This window comes from Bufo gargarizans, chromosome 8 (assembly GCF_014858855.1).
Source record: "Bufo gargarizans isolate SCDJY-AF-19 chromosome 8, ASM1485885v1, whole genome shotgun sequence".
NCBI lineage: Eukaryota > Metazoa > Chordata > Amphibia > Anura > Bufonidae > Bufo > Bufo gargarizans.
In genome coordinates this window covers 68,606,264-68,631,314 of record NC_058087.1, presented here as the reverse complement: position 1 = coordinate 68,631,314, position 25,051 = coordinate 68,606,264, and the positions used below count along the sequence as shown (strand labels likewise).

General features: G+C 45.2%; 1 protein-coding gene across 3 annotated transcripts in view; it reads left to right on the top strand.

Moving 5' to 3' along the window:
* The window catches only part of ADPRH (ADP-ribosylarginine hydrolase), a 30,086-nt gene extending 5,365 nt beyond the window's left edge, over positions 1–24,721 (top strand). For 2 of the 3 annotated variants that reach the window (XM_044303875.1, XM_044303877.1), the window contains exons 2-4: positions 3,602–3,956; positions 12,343–12,703; positions 21,688–24,721. In XM_044303875.1, the coding sequence (XP_044159810.1) occupies positions 3,602–3,956; positions 12,343–12,703; positions 21,688–22,075 (1,104 nt within the window). In that variant the 3' untranslated portion in view covers positions 22,076–24,721. Of the gene's footprint in view, positions 1–843; positions 875–3,601; positions 3,957–12,342; positions 12,704–21,687 lie in introns of those variants that run through there. The other variant, XM_044303878.1, reaches the window with a different exon arrangement.
* Positions 24,722–25,051: the final 330 nt, after the last annotated feature.

Below are 25,051 nucleotides of genomic sequence, written 5' to 3'. Positions count from 1 at the left end.
AGGGTAATGTAGGGGTTAATAACAATTTGTAGTTGTTGATTAGATGTGGTTTTGCCATAGATCTCACCCTTAATGGCAAAATCCACATGGCAGGTCAATCGCCGCACAGCAGAAATGTGTCATCTCATACACTTTCCTGATACTGTAATATACTGCAGTTTTAAAGTGTCGTCTTCTTTTTTATGTGGATTTCGGTGCAAAAAAATTGGGGCAATCCTTGTAAAAAAAAAAGCCATCGGAATATACACTTCCTTAGCGAATATACGTAGCTACAGGTTGCAGTCCGCTGTCCCAAGCCTTTATAGTACATTATGTCTAACGTAATGCAGGCCAAAGGCACACACCAGTATTTTCTCGAAAAGCATAGCTTTTATGCCTTTCATAGATTTACTGCTTTTGTCCTTCACTCTGTGACGTTTTCCTTCATTGAAACTTTACCGCACAATCCATTGGCCCCCAGGCAGGTGGCAGGAGCGGGTAGCCAAGGTGCCTATCTTTTTGATCTTCTTACCAGGCCGCCCTGACTACTTGTAAAATCTACAGTATTTTGCCTGTTCTTTATTATGTGACTGACATACGCCCGGATCTTACACCCCAACAGTTGTTTGAAGCTCAGAATAGATAAGGGAGTCGATTATCACATGGCCATTGAGAAATAATAGCCATGGACATAATGTGCCCTGAGACACTGGTGGGAGCTGTCTAGGGACATCACGGATGCTCTGCATTTGTGTCATGGAGGAGGGGTCGGTCTTATTTTAGCACTTATGTGAGGAATACATAAGCCGACTGTAAGCACAAGCACTCGGAGGACACTATGAAGCTGTTCAACGCTCCAACGAAGAGGAGAGTGTTTGCCGCACTGACAGCAATTGTGAGCTCTTGTGTCAAATATGTGCCTGAGAGTGACTAAGGGCAGGCCCCTTTCACACGAGTGAGTTTTCCACACGGATGCAATGCGTGACGTGAACGCATAGCACCCGCACTGAATCCTGACCCATTCATTTTAATGGGTCTGTGTACATGAGCGTTTTCTTTCTTCACACATCAGCATGTTCTATATTCTGCGTTTTTCACGCAGCCCTGGCCCCTTAGGCCTCTTTCACACGGGCGTCATGTTTTTTGCCCGGATAAGAGGCGGGTGCGTTGCGGGAAAATGCGCGATTTTTCCGCGCGAGTGCAAAACATTGTCATGCGTTTTGCACTCGCGTGAGAAAAATCGCGCATGTTTGGTACCCAGACCCGAACTTCTTCACAGAAGTTCGGGCTTGGGATTGATGTTCTGAAGATTGTATTATTTTCCCTTATAACATGGTTATAAGGGAAAATAATAGCATTCTGACTACAGAATGCTTTGTATAATAGTGCTGGAAGGGTTAAAAATAATAAAAAAGTTAACTCACCTTCTCCTCTTGTTCGCGCAGATTCCACTCTGTTCTTTAGCTGTGGACTGAATGACCTGAGGTGACGTCAGATCACATGCTCCAATCACATGGTCCATCACCATGGTGATGGAGCATGTGATCTGACGTCATCAAAGGTCCTTTAGCCCACAGATAAAGAACAGACCGGCATCTGCGCTAACAAGAGGAGAAGGTGAGTTAACTTTTTTATTATTTTTAACCCCTCCAGCACTATTATACAAAGCATTCTGTATTCAGAATGCTATTATTTTCCCTTATAACCATGTTATAAGGGAAAATAATACAGTGAATAGACTGTCACCTAGAACCCATGCGTGAAAATCACACCGCATCCGCACTTGCTTGCGGATGCATGCGATTTTCACGCAACCCCATTCATTTCTATAGGGCCTGCGTTACGTGAAAAACGCACAAAGAGGAGCATGCTGCGATTTTCACGCAACGCACAAGTGATGCGTGAAAATCACCGCTCGTGTGCACAGCCCCATAGAAATGAATGGGTCAGGATTCAGTGCGGGTGCAATGCGTTCACCGCACGCATCGCACCCGCACGGAAAACTCGCCCGTGTGAAAGGGGCCTTAGGCCTCGTTCACACTTCAGTGTTTGGTCAGTGATTTCCATCAGTGATTTGTGAGCCAAAACCAGGTGCAGCTCTAAACATAGAACAGGAGCAGATCTTTCCCTTCTACCTAATGTCTATGGAGGCTCCACTTCTGGTTTTGGCTCACAAATCACTGATGGAAATCACTGACCAAACACTGAAGTGTGAACTAGGCCTTAGGAGTGAATGGGGCTTCAGTTAAAAAACGCATAGCATCCGGAGGCAGGTGCGGATGCAATGCGTTTTTCACTGATGGTTGCTAGGAGATGTTGTTTGTAAACCTTCTGTTTTTATCACGTGTGTGAAAAACGCATCAAAACGCATTGCACCCGCACGGAAAAAACTGAACAACTGAACGCAATCGCAGACAAAACTGACTGAACTTGCTTGCAAAATAGTGCGAGTTTCACTGAACGCACCCTGAACGCATCCGGACCTAATTCATCATGCTCGTGTGAAAGGGGCCTTATAGTTGTTTGAGGCAGACAGGGACTTATATATGTGTGTGACTTTAAAGTGCAAACTGTTCTTAGAGGGGTTGGGCCCTTTGGACAATCTCTTAAGTGACCCTCGGGTTCAGGAAAATAATTTCTTATTAAGTGGTGAATGAACAGACCTGATGACCCCCGTCTTCATCTTTTTAGCTCAACGTCAGCAGGTTCCCTGGCTCCCCTCCTGTCATCCAAGATGGCTGCCACGCTTCTCAGACTACCTCTTGCATACTGTGCCCAAAACACTTCCTGCTGCCCTGCGATTGGCCAGCATTGCTGAGGTGAACAGTGTCAGCCAATCCAAGAGCAGGTCTGGACAAGCAGGAATTGTCTTGGATTACCGATGCACAGTGTGAATCAAGTAGTCTGAGAAGCAATGTGGCCATCTTGGATGACAGTAGAAGAGCCTGGAAATATGTTCTTTATGGATTTTTATGTATATCAATAATTAAGTTGTTTTCTGGCCAATTTCAGGAAGTGTTTTCTTGCAGCAGACTTCTCTTCTGGCCTAGCCTTCTCTTCAAGAACACACAAACCTGTTGCCACTAACTCTGCTCAGCTAAGAATCCTACTAGACAGGGGCAGACCCAGCCCATCGCCCTGGGAACTAGGGCTAATACTGCCAGTGTTAACTATTTGTTGTCCATACAGAGATAAAGAGATAAGTGATTTAACATTAAATCACAACACTTTGGGGGTCATTTACTATTCTGAAATGAGCCATTGCACCGCTATCTGCGACTTCGCCTTGCTTGGTGCTGGCGGGGAAGGGGCTGGGCCGGAAGGCCCTTCTCATTTACCATTTTCTATGACTGTTTTAGGCATAGAACATGGTCTTACATTTAGAACTGGCGCTGGGTGCGCCGAAGTTATGGGGAGGCCAGTCTTAATAAATGTGCTACTTTGTGTCCTTGCAGTCCGACACTAAGAAGCCATAGACTCTGTAAGTACTGTTATAGCCGTCTGTGTTCATCCTGAGCTCCTGCTTCATGAATGATGTGTAAAAACTTCCATTTTGCTTTAGTTTGATGTCAAGAGAACCTGAGATTATCCATTGCATTAAATGATAACTTTCTGTTCCCAGCTCCTGTTTACAGGTCTCTGTAAGCCTTTCTGTGGACTTGCCATGTGTTCCGGAATAGTGGAGAATTATGTCGCAGCCATGGTGCTCAGTGGTGCCGGAGATGCCCTCGGTTACAAAAATCGCGAATGGGAGTTCTGTACAAAGGGTTCAAAGATTCATGCTGCACTGGCCGAACTAGGAGGCATTGAGAACATAGATGTAAAAACGTGGATAGTAAGTGATGACACTGTCATGCATATTGCCACGGCAGAAGCTTTGGCGAAGGCAGGAAAAAACATTGAACCTTCCAATCTATATCCTTTACTGGCAAAGAAATACAAGGAGTGTATGGATGACATGGATGGCAGAGCACCAGGTAATATTAAAACATACTGTATTGATCCAATGCATATATTATACAAAGAAGTAATTCTGCAAATAGCATATGTTAAACATATTATACTGCTCTGTGCCTGCAGCTATTGTGCAGAGCTTTTTGTCTCCGTGGTTACAGGCTGTAACGAAACCTGGGTGTGTCATCCAGGATTGTTCAGTTATAATTTTTCTGATCACCCGTATAATCGGCTCTTTCCCTATCACTGCTCAGGGGAAGGGGGTCCATTCTTAAAGGGGACATATCCTTTCTGCTGCAATTCTCTTCCTATCGCAGTTCGGGGGGGGGGGGGGAGGTTGGAGGGTCTGGGTCCATTTTCAGGGGGCATATCCTTTCTGCTGCAATTCTCTTCCTATCGCAGTTCGGGGGGGGGGGTCTGGGTCTATTTTCAGGGGGCATATCCTTTCTGCTGCAATTCTCTTCTTATCGCAGTTCGGGGGGGGGGAGGGTCTGGGTCCATTCTCAGGGGACATATCCTTTCTGCTGCAATTCTCTTCCTATCGCAGTTCGGGGGGGGGGGGGGGGAGGGTCTGGGTCCATTCTCACGGGGCATATCCTTTCTGCTGTAATTCTCTTCTTATCGCAGTTCGGGGGGGGAGGGTCTGGGTCCATTCTCAGGGGGCATATCCTTTCTGCTGCAATTCTCTTCCTATCGCAGTTCGGGGGGGGGGGGGAGGGTCTGGGTCCATTCTCACGGGGCATATCCTTTCTGCTGTAATTCTCTTCATATCACAGTTCGGGGTGGGGGGGGTCTGGGTCCATTCTCAGGGGGCATATCCTTTCTGCTGCAGTTCTCTTCCTATCGCAGTTGGGGGGGGGGTCTGGGTCCATTCTCAGGGGGCATATCCTTTCTGCTGCAGGTCTCTCCCTATAACAGTCATAGTGTATAACAGATTCAGCTGGTGGCAGTGAAAGGATGGAGCTGGTGGACCGCAAAAAAAGGAAAAGAACAAACAGTATGTTGTGGTTTACAGATTTTTATTGAATAACTTGGATATTTACTTGCAATTACAAAAGTATTCACAGATGCAGGTGCTGCTTTGAAACCTGTAGAATGCTTTTGCTGGGACAACCCCTTTAAGGGGTTATCCAAGACTATAAAAATGCCCCTCACACTGATTCTACTTACCTGGCCCCCGCTCTCTGCGCCGCTCCTGGTCCCCCCGCACCGCCGCTGCTGCTTCTCCCCGTGCGGGGATGAAAACATCCGGTGTCCGGGGGAAGCAGCCAATGGCAGGCGGGGACGGGGGGGGGAAGCCTCACTAGCATCAAGGGTGACACTAGGAAGGGTCATCCCCGCCTGCCTTTAGCTGCCCCCTCGCCGACACCGGATGTTATCATCTATGCACGGGGAAAAGCAGCAGTGGCGGTGCGGGGTACAAGAGTGGCGCAGGGAGCCAGGTAAGTATATTCATTGTGAGGGGCCCGGCATATAGGGGAGCATTTTTATAGTCTTGGATAACCCCTTGGATTTCTGTTAGGGACCCTTCACACGGGCAGGAAAAGTATGTAGCAAGTTCATCAGCACTTGTTTGCTTTCATTTACAGGTAACATTATTGTCGGCAGCGCATCTTCTGTTGGCAGTGTGCCAACAAACACTCATTTTTGTGTCCACAGAATGGTATTTATCATGTAGAGAAAGTTAATACAAGGCACTTACTAATGTTTTGTTTCTGTCCATATTGCTTCCATTGCTGGCTTGATTCGTATTTCCGTAACATTATACACTGCTTGTATCCAGGGGTTATGTCCACCATGCAATTCAGCAGCGGTGGCCGTGCTTGCACACTACAGGAAAAAGCGGCAGCCTCTCTGGTGGCCAGGAACATAAGAGTGCACATACGTAGGAATACACAACAACTCCAATCGCTCAATTCCCACTGCAGTGCAGATACGAGGTGGCCGGAGGGGAGTTACTGCACATACATACCAATGCACTATCCCATGGTCCCAGCCACTGGAGAGGCTAGCGCCGTTTCCTATAGTGTGCAGCATGGCCAGTGATGCTGGATTGCAGGGTGGTTGTAACTAGTGTTGATCACGAATATTCGAATTTCGAATTTTTATCGCGAATATAGGTACTTCGAAAATTCGCGAATATTTCGAATATAGTAATATATTAACAATTTCGAATATTCGATTTTTTTCCCGATTTATTTTTTTCCCGATCTTTTTTGTTTTCTATTTTTTTTTTTTTTTTTTTATCAGTACACATGATCCCTTCCTGCTTCTAGCTTGTGGGCCACTGAGAAGGCTGCAATATACTTGACTTTAGGTGTAGTGATGAGCGGCAGGGGTCATATTCGAAAATGCACGATTTTTTTTTCTTGAAAAAATCGGCAAGGTAATGATTGTGTAATATGCGAGTTTTCGTAATTCGACTTTTCGGATTCGAATTTTTATTGCGAATTTTTCAACTTTTAGACAAAGAAGATTATAGCACTATATTAGCTAAATTGCTCTATATTCGTTTTTTTCGAATATTCGCTATATTGCTATATATTACGAATATTCGAAAAATCTAATATAGAGCAATTTAGCTAATATAGTGCTATAATCTTTTTTGGCTAATAGTTGTAAGTTGAAATATTCACAAAAGAAATTCGAATCCGAAAATTCGAATTACGAAAATTTGCATATTACACAATCATTACCTTGCCGATTTTTTTCAAGAAAAAAATCGCGAAATTTCGAATATTCAACGAATATTCTAAAAATATTCGCGAAATATCGCGAATTCGAATATGACCCCTGCCGCTCATCACTAGTTGTAACCATGGAAACGAGCAGTGTATAATGTGATGGAAAAATAAATCAAGCTAGCAAAGAAGGCAATATGGGCAATCACAATACATTAGTAAGCGCCTTGTATTAACTTTATCTACATGATAAATGCCATTTGCTGAAGTGAGACAACCCCTTTAACCCCTTAAGGACACAGGGCGTACAGATACGTGTATTTCCGATCACCGGCGGGCGGTGATCGGAACCCGGTGCCTGCTCAATTAATTGAGAAGGCACTTTGGCTAAATGCGAGGGGGGGTCCCGTGACCCGCAACCCCCCGCCCCCGGCGCCGGCGACCGCCGCAGACCGCAGGTCAATTCAGACCTGCGGTTTGCGTCTTTTCACTGTTGCGGTGGCGGCTGCGGCGGTGCCATCGGGTCCCCATGCGGCTGTAGGGGGGACCCGATGGCATGGAAGGCAGCGCGATCCAGCCCCCTGGATTTCACAGGCCAGAAGCTGTATGAGTAATACACACAGTATTACTCATACAGCCAATGTACAGAAGTATTGGAATCCATTGTAAACGGGATTAGACCCCCAAAAGTTGAAGCCCCAAAGTGAGACAAAAATTTAAGTTAAAAAAAGTTAAAAAAAATAAAGTTTTCCCCCCAAAAATTAAAAGTTTCAATTAAAAATAAACAAAAACGTCATTTTCCCCAAATAAAGTAAAAAAAAAAATGGTAAAAAATAGGGGGGAAAAAAAAATTGACACATTAGGTATCGACGCGTCCGTATCGACCGGCTCTATAAACATATCACATGACCTAACCGCTCAGATGAACACCATAAAAAATAAAAACTGTGCTAAATAAACCATTTTTTTGTCACCTTACATCACAAAAAGTACAACAGTAAGCGATCAAAAAGACGTATGCCCACCAAAATAGTACCAATCTAGCTGTCACCCCATCCCGCAAAAAATGAGACCCTACCTAAGTCAATCACCCAAAAAATAAAAAAAACTATGGCTCAGAATTTGGAGACACTAAAAACAAATACACTCCCTGATCACCCCCTGTCATTGATCACCCCCCTGTAAGGCTCCATTCAGACGTCCGCATGTGTTTTGCGGATCCGATCCATGTATCCATGGATCCGTGAAAATCATACGGACGTCTGAATGGAGCCTTACAGGGGGGTGATCAATGACAGGGGGGTGATCACCCATATACACTCCCTGATCACCCCCTGTCATTGATCACCCCCCTGTAAGGCTCCATTCAGACGTCCGCATGTGTTTTGCGGATCCGATCCATGTATCCATGGATCCGTAAAAATCATATGGACTTCTGAATGGAGCCTTACCAGGGGGGTGATCAATGACAGGGGGGTGATCAGGAAGTCTATATGCGTGATCACCCCCTTGTCATTAATCACCCCCCTGTCATTGATCACACCCCCCTGTAAGGCTCCATTCAGACATTTTTTTGGCCCAAGTTAGCGGAAATATATATATTTTTTTTGTTAGTTTTTTCTTACAAAGTCTCATATTCCACTAACTTGTGTCATAAAATAAAATCTCACATGAACTCACCATACCCCTCACGGAATCCAAATGCGTAAAATTTTTTAGACATTTATATTCCAGACTTCTTCTCACGCTTTAGGGCCCCTAAAAAGCCAGGGCAGTATAAATACCCCACATGTGACCCCATTTCGGAAAGAAGACACCCCAAGGTATTCCGTGAGGGGCATATTGAGTCCATGAAAGATTGAAATTTTTGTCCTAAGTTAGCGGAAAGGGAGACTTTGTGAGAAAAAAATCAAAAAAAAAATCAATTTCCGCTAACTTATGCAAAAAAAAAAATTCTATGAACTCGCCAGGCCCCTCATTGAATACCTTGGGGTGTCTTCTTTCCAAAGTGGGGTCACATGTGGGGTATTTATACTGCCCTGGCTTTTTAGGGGCCCGAAAGTGTGAGAAGAAGTCTGGGATCCAAATGTCTAAAAATGCCCTCCTAAAAGGAATTTGGGCACCTTTGCGCATCTAGGCTGCAAAAAAGTGTCACACATGTGGTATCGCCGTACTCAGGAGAAGTTGGGGAATGTGTTTTGGGGTGACATTTTACATATACCCATGCTGGGTGAGAGAAATATCTTGGTCAAATGCCAACTTTGTATAAAAAAATGTGAAAAGTTGTCTTTTGCCAAGATATTTCTCTCACCCAGCATGGGTATATGTAAAATGACACCCCAAAACACATTCCCCAACTTCTCCTGAGTACGGCGATACCAGATGTGTGACACTTTTTTGCAGCCAAGGTGGGCAAAGGGGCACACATTCCAAAGTGCACCTTTCGGATTTGACCGGTCATTTTTTACAGATTTTGATTGCAAAGTACTTCTCACGCATATGGGCCCCTAAATTGCCAGGGCAGTATAACTACGCCACAAGTGACCCCATTTTGGAAAGAAGACACCCCAAGGTATTCCGTGAGGGGCATGGCGAGTTCCTAGAATTTTTAATTTTTTGTCGCAAGTTAGTGGAATATGAGACTTTGTAAGGAAAAAAAATAAAAAATCATCATTTTCCGCTAACTTGTGACAAAAAATAAAAAGTTCTATGAACTCACTATGCCCATCAGCGAATACCTTAGGGTGTCTACTTTCCGAAATGGGGTCATTTGTGGGGTTTTCTACTGTTTGGGCATTGTAGAACCTCAGGAATCATGACAGGTGCTCAGAAAGTCAGAGCTGCTTCAAAAAGCGGAAATTCACATTTTTGTACCATAGTTTGTAAATGCTATAACTTTTACCCAAACCATTTTTTTTTTTTGCCCAAACATTTTTTTTTTATCAAAGACATGTAGAACAATAAATTTGGCGAAAAATTTATATATGGATGTCGTTTTTTTTGCAAAATTTTACAGCTGAAAGTGAAAAATTTCATTTTTTTGCAAAAAAATCGTTACATTTTGATTAATAACAAAAAAAGTAAAAATGTCAGCAGCAATAAAATACCACCAAATGAAAGCTCTATTAGTGAGAAGAAAAGGAGGTAAAATTCATTTGGGTGGTAAGTTGCATGACCGAGCGATAAACAGTGAAAGTAGTGTAGTGCAGAAGTGTAAAAAGTGGCCTGGTCATGAAGGGGGTTTCAGCTAGCGGGGCTGAAGTGGTTAATGTTAAATTATTAATTTAGTAAAAAAATATTTTCCAATCAAATTGGCAGTGTTTTTATTGATATTATTAGGAATATGTTAAGTGGGGTATGACCTTTCATCCCATAGCACAGTTAGGTGCAGCTAACATTAGCACATCGCTAATGTCAGCCAGTTTAATAGTCAAAACTCTAGTGACAGAAACCCTTTTAAAAAGGAAAGTACAATGTTGTTGTCAACATGGCCTTAAAGGGACACTGACAGGCCGAATAAGCATAATTATCTATATATATGCATGCACAGGTCTTCTATTGTGTATTAAAAACATATAAGTCTAACCCCTGTCCACCTTATGAAGACTGTAAAATGATGTTTTATAACCTGATAGAATTGCTCGTCTTTCTGCCCAAGGGGCGGCTTTTCAGCTTTATTTCTGCCCAGGCAGCCTCCCCCAACCGCCGTTCTGAAGCGCCTCCCAGCTCATCAATATTCACTTCGCTGGGCGGCTTCTGTGCTGCTGAGAAAAGTGCCCGACGCAGGCGCAGAGGCTGAAGCGGCCTCAAAGAAGCAGAGGGGACGCAGGCACGATGCGATCCCGGCCAGTGAGGGTGCCAGGCGCATGCGCCGAATCTAGGAACGTCGGGGACAGCAGAAGCCGCCCAGCGAAGTGAATATTGATGAGCTGGGCGGCGCTTCAGAACAGCGGTTGGGGGGAGGCTGCCTGGGCAGAAGTGAAGCTGAAACGCCGCCCCTTGAGCAGAAAGACGAGCAATTCTATCAGGTTATAAAACATAATTTTACAGTCTTCATAAGGTGGACAGGGGTTATGTAGTGTACGGGAGAGTAATACCCCGTCACTACAGAAGGGTCACTTGGGTATTGTCGTTCCCCCTGTATTTATGGGGAGGTTGGTATAGAACATCTTGTAAATGTAATGCTATGTACTTCCTGTTACTGTGAAACGTGCATGTGCAGGCCGGCTAGGGTGTCATTCCAGCTCTGAGTCACTAGAGGGAGCTAGGGAACCCTAGGTTATATAAGGCCCAGTCAGGAAGTAGTAGGTAGGTTCAGACAGTGGGAGCAGGGGTCAGAAATGATCCTGTGTCTGAGTGAAGGCCAGGCTATGGGCCTGTGAGAGCAGAGCAGGCCTGAAGCCTGCCGACTAGGAGAGGGTAGTCAAGGCCCTGTAACCGGGTTCCGGATCCAAGGAAAAGGTTCCCCTCCTGAGTCATCATCCGTTTAGCTGAAACAGCATAAGCAAGCCACCAGCCAAGACACAGAATACCACAGAGGCCGATCAGATAAAGCAAGAGGTACTCAAGATAACAGAGGAGGTACTAGATAAGGACAGCTTCAAGGGTACGCCAGATAAAGGGCATTAGACCTTGGAGAGAAAGTCACATGTTTCAGGACCAGTCAGGAATAGTGTGCAAGCCGCCTGTACTGCATCTCCTGTAATCAACACTCTGTATAAAACATTGCTGAGACCGGCCATTCTGTACTTCCAAGAACCAGCTGTATTCCAATAGTAACCAACTGTCTTTCATGGAACTGCGCTTCCAACTGCGTCCATGTATTATACTCGCTGATATTCAGTAAAGTTCCAGTTTTTGTTGGCTATCCTATGCTTGCTTCATTCTTCTACAATACCATACACGGCGTGTCACCGTTTAACTGACACTGGCGTCACGAACTCTTAATCACCTGCCTGTTCCAGTATTCGCCCCAATTGAAGACGACGGTGGATCCCAGGTTAGTGGGTCAATCTGCACTACAAAGCCCAGCATACACTACTGACCCCCTGGGACACTGCAGTTATACTTATATGTTTTTATTACACAATAGAAGACCTGTGCATACTATACAGCTAATTATGCTTATCCGGCCTGTCAGTGTCCCTTTAAAAGAGGTTGTTCAGGAATATAAAGTAGGAAATATATATTTTTTTTAATTAACAGTACCTAAATAGCATGCTGTCACTGCATGCTGTTTACAGAGTAATCAGAGACTGGTGGGGATCATCAAAGTGGCGGTGCTGGTGTGGTGGGGCATTTAACAGGTGAGAATAGTAAGTTCCATTTAGTGGCAAACACAGTCTATGCAAAGGTCTATTCGATGGGGTTGAGCTGCGCCCAGGCCACGTGACATAGTCGTGATGTCACTGGCCAGCGAGAAGGCTGTGGCACTACTGCAACCACCGCTGCCTTCTCAAACAGCTGATCGGCGGAGGTCCCAGGTGTCGGACTCCCATCAGATGCTGATGACCTATCCAAAGGATAGATCATCAGTAAGAAAAAGTACAGAACCCCTTTAAGTTTGCATCACAACTGCACAGAAGACCCAGGAGAACATAAAAGCTGTTCAGCCTGGTGAATTATAGACCTAATGTTCAGTTTTTCAGTCCAATGTAAAAAAGAAACACTTTGCTTTAATGTTGATAATATTACTGGCTAAACTGGTTTATTTCTTGTGTCCATACAGGAGGTACTTGCATGAGCAGTGCATATCAGCTAAATCCTGCAACTCCAGATGGATGGATGATCCCATTCCATAAATCAGCAGGAGGGTGCGGTGCAGCTATGAGAGCTATGTGCATAGGACTGAGGTTTCCACGCCCAGAGCAACTGAATGATCTGATACGCATCAGTGTAGAGAGTGGTAGAATGACACACCACCATCCTACAGGATACCTGGGTTCACTGGTGTCTGCATTGTTCACCTCTTATGCCATAAATCGTAAGCCTCCGCACGAGTGGGGTAAGGGTTTGCTGGATGTGTTGCCTTTGGTAAAGGACTATGTCATAGATGCCGGACGGGATGTGTCGCAGAATCTGGGTGCATGGTAAGTGTGCTATCATGTTTGCTTTAGTTTACAGTAGAAAAATTCATCTCCTTGTGTGTGATGTACAATACTGTAGTGCCACATTGTCCAAGACTAATTTATCAATGCTAGGTACTCTGCCCAATAGACAACTCAAAGAGAGTAGATCTGAACTTTAGTTCCAGGCTTGGAACATGTAGTGGCCTAATCAATAAGCAGGATGTCTTGCAGAAATTTTACCGAGAGGGTAACTATGGGTGGAGAGGGAGTCTCCCACATGAGTGCCAAACAAGACCATACAGAGGTCCACTCCACATAACATGAAAGGAGAAGGAACCTGCATTCCCACAAGACTATGATAGTGGTGGACAGGCTGCTGCCTGCGCCCCCTTTCTACACGTGCCGCACATAGGACTGTAGCGGTGAACCGCTACACTCACTCCAAGTGTAACAAGAACAAAATCAAGGTACGGACATGCGCCTTTTTTAGAAGAAACCAGGCAGTACACACCCAGCTGCACAAAAAACTAGGGTGACACAGACTTGATAAAGGGGCCGTTGAGACCCCGAAATGCGTTGTCTCAAAATAAACTTTATTGTATCCTGTACCGGGTCGTGGTAATGCGCCTTATGATCGTCTACCAGCTTGATCACTCCACAGTGACAAGCTAAGACACGTTTTCGAACAAGGGAGAAGGCAGGGAGTCTCCCGCTTCGCAGTTTGGCCACCGAAGATTAGACAAGCTGCAGGTGAGATGGCTACAGAACATAATGGCTGCAGATGTGAGGAGTAGAGTTGAGCGAACCCGAACTGTAAAGTTCGGGTTCGTACCGAACTTTCGGTTTTTCGGCACCCGGACCCGAACATTTAGGTAAAAGTTCGGGTTTGGTGTTCGGCGCTTTTTGAAAGGCTGCACAGCAGCCAATCATCAAGCGTCATGCTACTTGCCCCAAAAGGTCATCACACCATGCCTACTATTGGCATGGCTGTGATTGGCCAACTGCAGCATGTGACCCAGCCTCTATTGAAGCTGGAGTCACGTAGCGCCGCCCGTCACTCTGCTCGGATTAGTGTAGGGATTAGGCTGCAGCTGCTGTGAGGGAGAGATCAGGGAGAAATCTTATGAAGAACTGCTTCTTTACTCAGCGATCTACAGCAAATGTGTTTTGTGGGTGCAGTGCACAATTGTTTTAAGCCTGCCATGAGCCAACTACTACTGAAAACAAACCTTTTTTCCTTCAGTTAGTCAATATCAATACATAATCGGCAGCCATTTTATGTAACGATAGTGCACCAGCCCAGGATATCTGCATGTCTGCAAGTCCAGAAATACTGACGAGACACTGGGGTGAAAAAAAAAACATCTGTTTGATATAGTGCACATCTGGGATTAGACGTGCATAAGTGAGTGTCACATTTAGGCCAGAAATACAGCTTTTTGCTTACTGGGGTGAAAAAACCCTCTGATATACTGCACATCTGGGATTAGACATGCATAAGTGACTGTGAAATTTAGGCCACAAATACGGCTTTCTCATACTGGGGCATACTGGGGTGAAAAAAAAACATCTGTTTCATATAGTGCACATCTAGGATTAGACATGCATAAGTGAGTGTCACATTTAGGTCAGAAATACAGCTTTTTGCTTACTGGGGTGAAAAAAACCCTCTGATATACTGCAAAAATGTGAAATTTAGGCCACAACTACCGCTGTCAAATAGAGTTTAAAAAAAATATTGAGTGCAATACCCTACATCAGGGTTTTTATTGCCGGTTAATTATTTTTAACAGACTTAACCATTTTTTACTTTGTTTGGTGAACGCTAACTATGAGGCAAACATCTAATAAGGGACGCGGTCATGGTGGTGGTGTTGGTGTTGGTGGTGCCTCTGGTGCAGAGAGAGGACGTGGCCGTTCTGTCTCAGTAGCCGCCAGAATCGACAGTGATATTTGGTCGGGCCTAATGCCGTTCTAAGGATGGTAAGGCCTGAGCAAGTACAGGCGCTAGTCAATTGGGTGGCCGACAGTGGATCCAGCACGTTCACATTATCTCCCACCCAGTCTTCTGCAGAAAGTGCACAGGTGACGCCTGAAACTCATGCCCATCAGTCTGTCACATCACCCCCGTGCATATCAGGGAACCTGTCTGAGCCTCAAGTAGATGCCTCTTATTCTGTTTGAGGACTCTGCTTGCAGGGTTTCCCAAGTGCATCCCCCTAGCCCTGGAAGACATAGAACCTAGCCCTGGAAGAGCATCCACCTAGCCCTGGAAGACATAGATGCACAACCACTTATGTTTCCTGATGAGGACATGGGAATACCACCTCAGCACGTTTCTGATGATGACGAAACACAGGTGCCAACTGCTGCATCTTTCTGCAGTGTGCAGACCGAAAAGGAGGTCAGGGAGGAAGACTGGGTGGAAGACGATGCAGGGGACGATGAGATCCTAGACCCCACATGGAATGAAGGTTGTGCCACTGACTTTCAGAGTTCAGAGGAAGAAGCAGTGGTGAGACCGAGCCAACAGCGTAGCAAAAGCGGGAGCAGGGTGCAAAAGCAGAGCAGCCATCTCCAAAACAGTTTGCCTGCTACTGGCCACCGTCACCAGGGACCGAGCACACTAAAGGCAGCTTTAAGGAGTTCCCTGGCATGGCACTTCTTCACACAATGTGCTGACGACAAGACCCGAGTGGTTTGCACTCTGTGCCATCAGAGCCTGAAGCGAGGCATTAACGTTCTGAACCTTAGCACAACCTGCATGACCAGGCATCTACATGCGAGACACTGGCTGCAGTGGAGTAAGCACCTTCAAAACCAAGAAAGGGCTCAGGCCCCTCCTGCTCCCTCTTCTGCTGCTGCCTCAGCCTCTTCCTCCGCCTCTGGAGGAACATTGGCACCTGCCGCCCAGCAAACAGAAGATGTGCCACCAACAACACCACCTCCGTCACCAAGCATCTCCACCATGTCACACAGAAGTGTTCAGCTCTCCATCTCACAAACCTTGGAGAGTAAGCGTAAATTCCCACCTAGCCACCCTCGATACCTGGCCCTGAATACCAGCATTTCTAAACTACTGGCCTTTGATATGCTGTCATTCAGGCTGGTGGAGACGGACAGCTTCAAACAGCTCATGTCGCTTGCTGTCCCACAGTACGTTGTTCCCAGACGCCACTACTTCTCCAGGAGAGCTGTGCCCTCCCTGCACAACCAAATATCGGATAAAATCACGTGTGCACTGCGCAACGCCATCTGTGGCAAGGTCCACCTAACCACAGATACGTGGACCAGTAAGCACGGCCAGGGATGCTATATCTCCCTAACTGCACACAGTGTAAATGTAGTGGCGGCTGGGCCCCAGTCGGAGAGCTGTTTGGCGCACATCCTTCGCCGCCAAGGATCGCAGGGCATCATTCTTTGCCTACTCTTCCTACTCGGCTTCCTCCTCCTCCTCCTCCTCCTCCTCCTCCTCCTCTTCTACCACCTCCTCATCCGGTCGGCGACAGACCTTCACCACCAACTTCAGCACAGCCAGGGGTAAACGGCAGCAGGCCGTTCTGGTACTGATGTGTTTGGGGGACAGGCCCCACACCGCGCAGGAGTTGTGGCGGGGTATAGAACAACAGACCGACGAGTGGTTGCTGCCAGTGAGCCTCAAGCCCGGCCTGGTGGTGTGCGATAATGGGCGAAATCTCGTTGCAGCTCTATAACTAGCCGGTTTGACGCACATCCCTTGCCTGGCGCATGTGCTGAATTTGGTGGTGCAGAAATTCATTCACAACTACCCCGACATGTCAGAGCTGCTGCATAAAGTGCGGGCCGTCTGTGCACGCTTCCGGCGTTCTCATCCTGCCGCCGCTCGGCTGTCTGCTCTACAGTCTAACTTCGGCCTTCCAGCTCACCGCCTCATATGCGACGTGCCTACCAGGTGGAACTCCACCTAGCAGCAGGCCATAGTGGAGTTTCAGCTGCAGCACGCACAGGTGAGTCGCACTGCGGAACAGCACCACTTCACCACCAATGACTGGGCCTCCATGCGAGACCTGTGTGCCCTGTTGCGCTGTTTCGAGTACTCCACCAACATGGCCAGTGGCGATGACACAGTTATCAGCGTTACAATACCACTTCTATGTCTCCTTGAGAAAACACTTAGGGCGATGATGGAAGAGCATGTGGCCCAGGAAGAGGGGTCATCTCTAATACTTTCAGGCCAGTCTTTTAGAAGTGGCTCAGAAAGAGGATTTTTGCAACACCAGAGGCCAGGTACAAATTTGGCCAGCCAGGGCCCACTACTGGAGGAGAAGGAGGATGGGGATGAAGCATGCTCACAGCGGGGTGGCATCCAACACAGCTCGGGCCCATCACTGGTGCGTGGCTGGGGGGATACGTAGGACGCAAACGATACGCCTCCCACAGAGGACAGCTTGTCCTTACCTCTGGGCAGCCTGGCACACATAAGCGACTACATGCTGCAGTGCCTGCGCAACGACAGCAGAGATGCCCACATTTTAACGTGTGCTGACTACTGGCTGGTCACCCTGCTGGATCCCCGTTACAAAGACAATGTGCCGTCCTTAATTCCCTCACTGGAGCGTGATCGGAAAATGCGCGACTTCCGGCGCGCGCTGGTAGACGCGCTCCTGAGAGCATTCCCGACTGACGCCCGGGGACAAGTGGAAGCACAAGGCAAAGGCAGGGGAGGAGGAAGAGATCGCCAACGCAGCTGTGTCAGCGCCAGCAACTCAGAAGGCAGGGTTAGCATGGCCGACATGTGGAAAAGCTTTATCACCTCGCCGCAACAACCGGCCCCAACTGCTGATATGGAGCGTGTTAGCAGGAGGCAGCATTTGAACAACATGGTGAAACAGTACCTGTGCACACGCCTACATGTACTGACTGATGGTTCTGCCCCATTCAACTTCTGGGTTTCCAAATTGTCCACATGGCCAGAGCTTGCCCTGTATGCCTTGGAGGTGCTGGCCTGCCCTGCAGCCAGTGTACTCTCTGGGCGTGTATCTAGCATGGCAGGAGGCGTCATTACAGACAGACGCAGCCGCCTGTCCACAGCCAAGGTGGACAAGCTCACGTTTATTCAAATGAACCAGGCCTGGATCCCACAAGACTTGTCTGTACCTTGTGCAGAATAGACAGTTCTAACAGCCTCAACCATCCATCCTTGTACTCAAGTGCACTTTTTCCTTATTTATTTTTATTTTTTTATATGTCCCAATATTTTGGGGGATACCCCTATTTAAAAATGCAAGATAACACACATCTGTTTTGGCTACCTATTCCTCCCTTGCCGCCGCTTCCACCTAGACCACCACTTGAGCCTACACGGCCACATCCACCCATTCACCGCCTCCTCAACCTCTTCCTCCTCTTCCTCCTACATCATTCCTAATTTTTATTTTTTTAAGGTCTTTTATGTTTTTATCAATTCATTTCCCTATCCACATTTGTTTGCAGAGCATTTGCCATGCTCTTAAGCACATTTTGCTGCCTTTTGCAGCCCTCTAGCTGTTTCCAGGGCTATTTTAGAGCCATTTTAGTGGCCAAAAGTTTGTTCCCCATTGACTTCAATGGGGTTCGGATTCGGGGTCAAGTTCGGCTCCCGAACCCGAACTTTTTTTTCAAGTTCGGCCGAACCTGCCAAACCCGAACATCCAGGTGTCGGCTCAACTCTAGTGAAGAGCTAATGTCGTGGTCCGTGCATCAATCCTGGGAAATACTAGATGCAGCTTTGACACCAAGAAATAACTCCTTCAATGTTCCCAAAAGAAGACCCCAAGCTTAGGCACCAGAGGCCGAAACATTGCCCTCCATAGGACTTTTCAGCTGTAAATACAGAATGTTTACAGGTAAAGGACTGTGCCTCTGAATGAAAACCATTATGCATAATGTGCCTTTAAGAGACTGCAACAGTCACAATTTCTGTACCCTCATACTGAGTGAATTAACTGTTGCAGTGTTTGCAGCTTTTATGAACAGCGCTCAGACATTGTGGGAGAACAAAAAACTAGTTTATTTTACTTAGGACAAAGCAGAACCATTAAAGGGGTTCTCCGGGCTCACCTATATTTATGATCTATCCTCAGGATATCAGATCGGTGGGGGTCTGACAACAGCCGCCGATCATCTGTATGAGGAGATGGCATGTGCAGTGCACACGTGCCATCTCCCTTCTGTCTTCCTGCGCACCGCTACTACCTATGGCAAAGCAGCGGCAAGCAGGAAGGAAGACGGCAAATGCTCACCACACGCCGTCTCCTCATCTCGGCTGGGGTGCCAGGTGTTGGACCTCTACCGATCTGATATTGATGACCTATCCTGAGGTCATCAATATACGAGAGCCCAGAGAACCCCTTTAACTGTAACATCATCATCAAGATAGAGATTACCAGAGATAACATCTCATAATCCTCACACAGGTTGTACTTACCTTTCTTCCCGACACCCGCGTCGCTTCTGATGCCCGCCGATACATCTTCCCATTAGCGCAGATCCAAACATTCAGCAGGGGTGGGGAGGGGGGACAGGGCAGCCAATGGCAGGCCATGACAGGGAGGCTTAATAACACACAAAGAATTAAATGTTACCATATTTTTATTGAACACACCATGTAAACATTCACAGTGCAGGTGGAAAAAGTATGTAAACCCCTAGACTAATGACATCTGCAAGAGCCAATTGGCGTGAGGTGTCAGCCAACTGGAGTCCAATCAATGAGATGAGATTGGAGGTGTTGGTTACAGCTGCCCTGCCCTATAAAAAACACACACCGGTACTGGGTTTGCTTTTCACAAGAAGCATTGCCTGATGTGAATGATGCCTTGCACAAAAGAGCTCTTAGAAGACCTACGATTAAGAATTGTTGACTTGCATAAAGCTGGAAAGGGTTATAAAAGTATCTCCAAAAGCCTTGCTGTTCATCAGTCCACGGTAAGAAAAATTGTCTACAAATGAAGAAAGTTCAGCACTGCTGCTAATCTCCCTAGGAGTGGCCATCCTGTAAAGATGACTGCAAGAGCACAGCGCAGACTGCTCAATGAGGTGAATTAGAATCCTAGAGTGTCAGCTAAAGACTTACAAAAGTCTCTGGCATATGCTAACATCCCTGTTAGCAAATCTACGATACGTAAAACACTAAACAAGAATGGATTTCATGGGAGGATACCACAGAGGAAGCCACTGTTGTCCAAAATAAACATTGCTGCGCGTTTACAGTTTGCACAAGAGCACCTGGATGTTCCACAGCAGTACTGGCAAAATATTCTGTGGACAGATGAAACCAAAGTTGAGTTTTTTGGAAGAAACACACAACACTATGTGTGGAGAAAAAGAGCACACCAACATCAAAACCTCATCCCAACTGTAAAGTATGGTGGTGGGGGCATCATGGTTTGGGGCTGCTTTGCTGCGTCAGGGCCTGGATGGATTGCTATCATCGAAGGAAAAATTTATTCCCAAGTTTATCAAGACATTTTGCAGGAGAACTTAAGGCCATCTGTCCACCAGCTGAAGCTCAACAGAAGATGTGTGTTGCAACAGGACAACGACCCAAAGCATAGTAAGTAAATCAACAACAGAATGGCTTAAACAGAAGAAAATACGCCTTCTGGAGTGGCCCAGTCACAGTCCTGACCTCAACCTGATTGAGATGCTGTTGCATGACCTCAAGAAAGCGATTCACACCAGACATCCCAAGAATATTGCTGAACTGAAACAGTTCTTTAAAGAGGAATGGTCAAGAATTATTCCTGACCGTTGTGCACGTCTGATCTGCAACTACAGGAAACCTTTGGTTGAAGTTATTGCTGCCAAAGGAGGTTCAACCAGTTATTAAATCCAAGGGTTCACATACTTTTTCCACCTGCACTGTGAATGTTTACATGGTGTGTTCAATAAAAATATGGTAACATTTAATTCTTTGTGTGTTATTAGTTTAAGCAGACTGTGATTGTCTATTGTTGTGACTTGATGAAGATCAGATCACATTTTATGACCAATTTGTGCAGAAATCCGTATCATTCCAAAGGGTTCACATACTTTTTCTTGCAACTGTGTGTGTGTGTATATATATATATATATATATATATATATATATATATTTACCTCTCCTGCTCTGGACCATGCTGGCACTCACCACTTCTTGGTCTTATGCCAACTTGCACTGCACTATGACTTGACATTGCACAGCATCAGGTCATAGTGCGTGCCTACTTGTACTACGTCTGGATGCTGTACACTTCAGAACACATGCGGTGCAACACCCGGAAGAAGACCAGGGAGCAGTGAGCACTGCCATTTTCCCCCTGTCTTATAGTCTGAAAAATATGGTAGGTTTTAACCCTTCTGTGACCAATTTTTTGGTGTTTTTGTTTTTTACTTCTTGCCTTCCTGGTGTCATAACTTTTTTATTTTTGCCATTTACATAGCCTTATTAGGGCTTGTTTTTTTGTGGAACAAAATTTACTTTCTAATGGCCCTATTTTGTATTGCAAAGGATGTAATGGGAAGCTGGAAAAAAATCCAAATGGGATGGAACTGGAAAAATATGTTATATAAAATATGTTATCTGCTTTAAAAACGTCTATTGTGCACAACCCATAAAAAACATCCTACGTTATTCAAAATCAGGCTGGTTTCTTACTCTAAGCTCCGCAGAGATGGATATCTTTTGTCTCAGTTGTCTCATGTATATGGCCAGCTTTAGTTTGTATCTATAGATAACACATGTACACGCATGAAACATTTGTCTACATAGAACAGGGATGTCCAACCTGAGGCTCTCCAGCTGTTGCAAAACTACAACTCCCAGCATGCCCAGACTGCCTACAACTATCAGCCTACAGCAGGGCATGGTGGGAATTGTAGTTTTACAACAGCTGGAGAGCCTCAGGTTGGCCATGCCTGACATAGAAGGTCCTCAGAATATAAGGCATGGTGAAAAATTTACAGAGCCATATTGTCTAATAAAGCATCCTAATTATTTTGTCTAGGTCTTACTTTGAAGAACAGTGGATTTCCTATCTTGGAAAAAGGGAAATTTTGAATGGAACATCTCAGCCACAGTTTCCAGAGAAATATGATGTTGAGGAACGAGATCAGTTTTACACTTCAGTAAGCTACAATGGATGGGGTGGAGGCAGTGGGCATGATGCACCCATGATTGCTTATGATGCGATCCTTGGTTCTGGTGAAGACTGGACAGAACTCTCTCACCGTGCATTTTTCCATGGTGGGGATAGTGATTCAACTGCAGCCATTGCAGGTGCCTGGTTTGGAAGCATGTATGGATTCAAGAGTGTCCCCAAAGCCAACTATAAGAAATTGGAATACAGAGAGAGACTAGAAAAGCTTGGAAAGGAGCTCTACCATCTTGCATAAAGCATGGGCCTAATTTGTAAAGCTTCTATCTATAAAGTAAAAAATTCCTTTCACTGAAATGTGCCTTAGGCAATTTGAAGAGTAATTCCAACAAAAATTATCTTTCCCTACTTACAGTACTCAAACTGTGTTGCTCTTAGAATCCTGTTACTGGAAACAACACATGCCATAGTAACCAGTAGACCACAGAACCTGTCACCTCTACTATTCTGCCCTCTCTGCAGACCTGAGAAACGAGTCCGACAAGACTTGTGGCCTATCCCTCCCCTGCCTCCTGCCAATGACTGGCAGGTTTCTTTCCTTTGCTTAACATAAAAGAACCCTGTCAGTCATAGGGAGGGGGGCACAAGTCTCTTCGGACTAGTCTTCCCTCACAGCGCTGAGAGGTTCTTCCTGTCAGTACTAATAAATACAGAATTAGCCCAAAAGTGACAGCATGCTGAAATCAGCAGGTTTGTCACTATTCTTCCTTTAGAGAAGGCAGCATAGTACAGGTGATAGATTCCCTTTAAAGTGAGAAATTTATCCAGCTCTACTCTCCAAACATTTTGGCTTAAAAAAGCCTCTGCTACTTTTTAGGCTTGTTTGCACAAATATTTTGCTACAATTAGCATTTTTTACACCACTCACACCACTTTTGAAAATAAAGTGGATAAGAGCGCGTTGTCTGTGATGCTGCTTTCAGCCAGATTTATCAACTTCAGTCAAAACATTCTAAAAAATGTTTGCAATCTTTCTCCAGTAAAGGGGTGGCATAGAAAGTGGAGTAACATCTCCAGACAGAAGCGTTAACTGACTTTAAAATTCCCCTTGTGATCAATCTTACCCAAAAATTCCAATTTCCATTTATACATTTCTGAAGGTGTATATGGACACTATAGAGCCTCTTACTGTGGAAATCAGTGGTGGTCCAAAATTACAGACGTCACCAAAGTGATTTTCTCACATCTATCTTTGACATGTTAGGAGATCATTTTAACAGGAATTCCCCTTAAAATTCGTCAGAAGACGTTTCCCGGGGGAGAAAACGGCCAGAGAGGGTCAAAAATTATAAAGCATTACTTGCCTCAATGTTTCATATTTGATGCTGCTCTGGTCTGTTTGAGATACTTAAATTTGCTGGAAATGCTTGCTCTCTATTTTCGGGGGACCAGTAGGAAGTCTTGGTGGTGGCCAAACCCGGCACTGCTGGCCACCACTTTGCCAGCCTCATTTTAGAGATAGGTGCGAATTACATATGTAGGACCTGCACATATCGGACAATGGGGGCATATCCTAGCAATATGCTCCCATTGTCTGAGATGGTAATACCCCTTTAATTCATAGCCACAAGTGACATTCGTAGACTGGATTACTTATCCTAACTGTTGGGTGTTTACTTGTTTCCAATGTCTAGTTATGACTAGTTTCACTAGTATGAGTATAAAACCAACTACAATTCTGATTTTAGGGGGAACCTCATGGATTATGAGGAAAAGTAGGGCTAACCCTGGGGAAGGTGTTATACAGGTTTTTACGAGTTTTTGATATTTAGGGTCCATTCACACTTCCTCAACTTGGGTCAGGATCCGTTCCGCAATTTTGCGGAACGGGTAGAACCCATTTTTTTTTTTTAATGGGGCCGCATCTGCATTTCCGGATCTGTAATTCCTTTCCCGAAAAAAATAGAGCATGTCCTATTCTTGTCCGCAACTGCGGACAAGAAAAGGCATTTTCTATAATAGTGCCGGATATGTGCGGTCCGTGAAATGCGAAAGGCACATTGCCGGTGTCCGTATTTTGCGGACCGCAAAAAAACCTACGGACGTGTAAATGGACCCTAAAGAAAATACGTCCTGCCAGAACGTTTATAGTTTAGGACATGACAGTTTGTCCACATTTCCTCCAACAACATGCCAATGTACCAGGGTAAATAATACTTAATAGTCTTGGGGCATACTACCACAGTGAAAGTGATTTTACAGCCTCCTCGCAATGAGTGACACATTTAAATGTAGAAGAAATGCAGGTGGTAGCTCTATGCCAAAGTGTAAAGCTTTTACTGAGTTGTGATTTCTTCACTAAAATTTTATTGATGGTTTTTTGAAGACATTAGATTTTTATTTTTAATTCTTTCTCCCCTGTAAACATTTTTAATTATATATATATATCATTTTAGTTGTAAGCCATAGAGTTCCTGTGAAGGTTCTAGCTTCTCTCTGATGCTTTGGAGAATCAGACAGTTAAAGGTCTTGTGACAAACAGTGAAAGGAATTTTATACTGTAGAAATGCACTTTTTATCTTAGATGTACCGTAAACTAATAGATGGACCACGTGCCTTAACCACTTGGTAACCACCTGGCGGAGATATACATCAGATTAGTCTTCCTATAGCTCTTTGGTGCTTATGATTACTCAAAGTCAGACATCTTGACTCCAAAAAGAGAAGGCAGGTGTGGTTTATTGCCTTATTTGCCTTCACAATTCCTCAAGACATCAGTACTTGCCACTGGCTGTATAAATCCTAGCGATCCCAGTAAAAATAAATCGAAGCTAAAATGTCTGTTAATCCTTTATGAGGGACACTGTATGTAAAAAAGTAATAAAGGAAAAGTAACAATGTAGCAAAAAATAAATAAAACAAGTCACTTGTGATCATCCGTGAACATATTGCAAACAATTTCTATATATGTACACAGCATCTGAACAAAGAGAACATAACAAAGTATGTATTAACAGTAGTTGGAGCTTAATATAGTAAATTATTTCATATACAGTTTCAATTCTATAAGCATAAGTAACAGAAACTGCTCTGAGTGTGAATGGGACTCCTGTATAGTAATGGACGAACATCGACCGGGACGGTTCGTGAACGTGTGTTCGCGATCAAATGTTCATGAACCTTGTGTTAGCGGCGGGCCCCATTGACTTTGGCAGGCGAACCTGAAAAACCTTCAGGTCATATTTGCAGCCACCAAATACTTACTAGAAGTGCA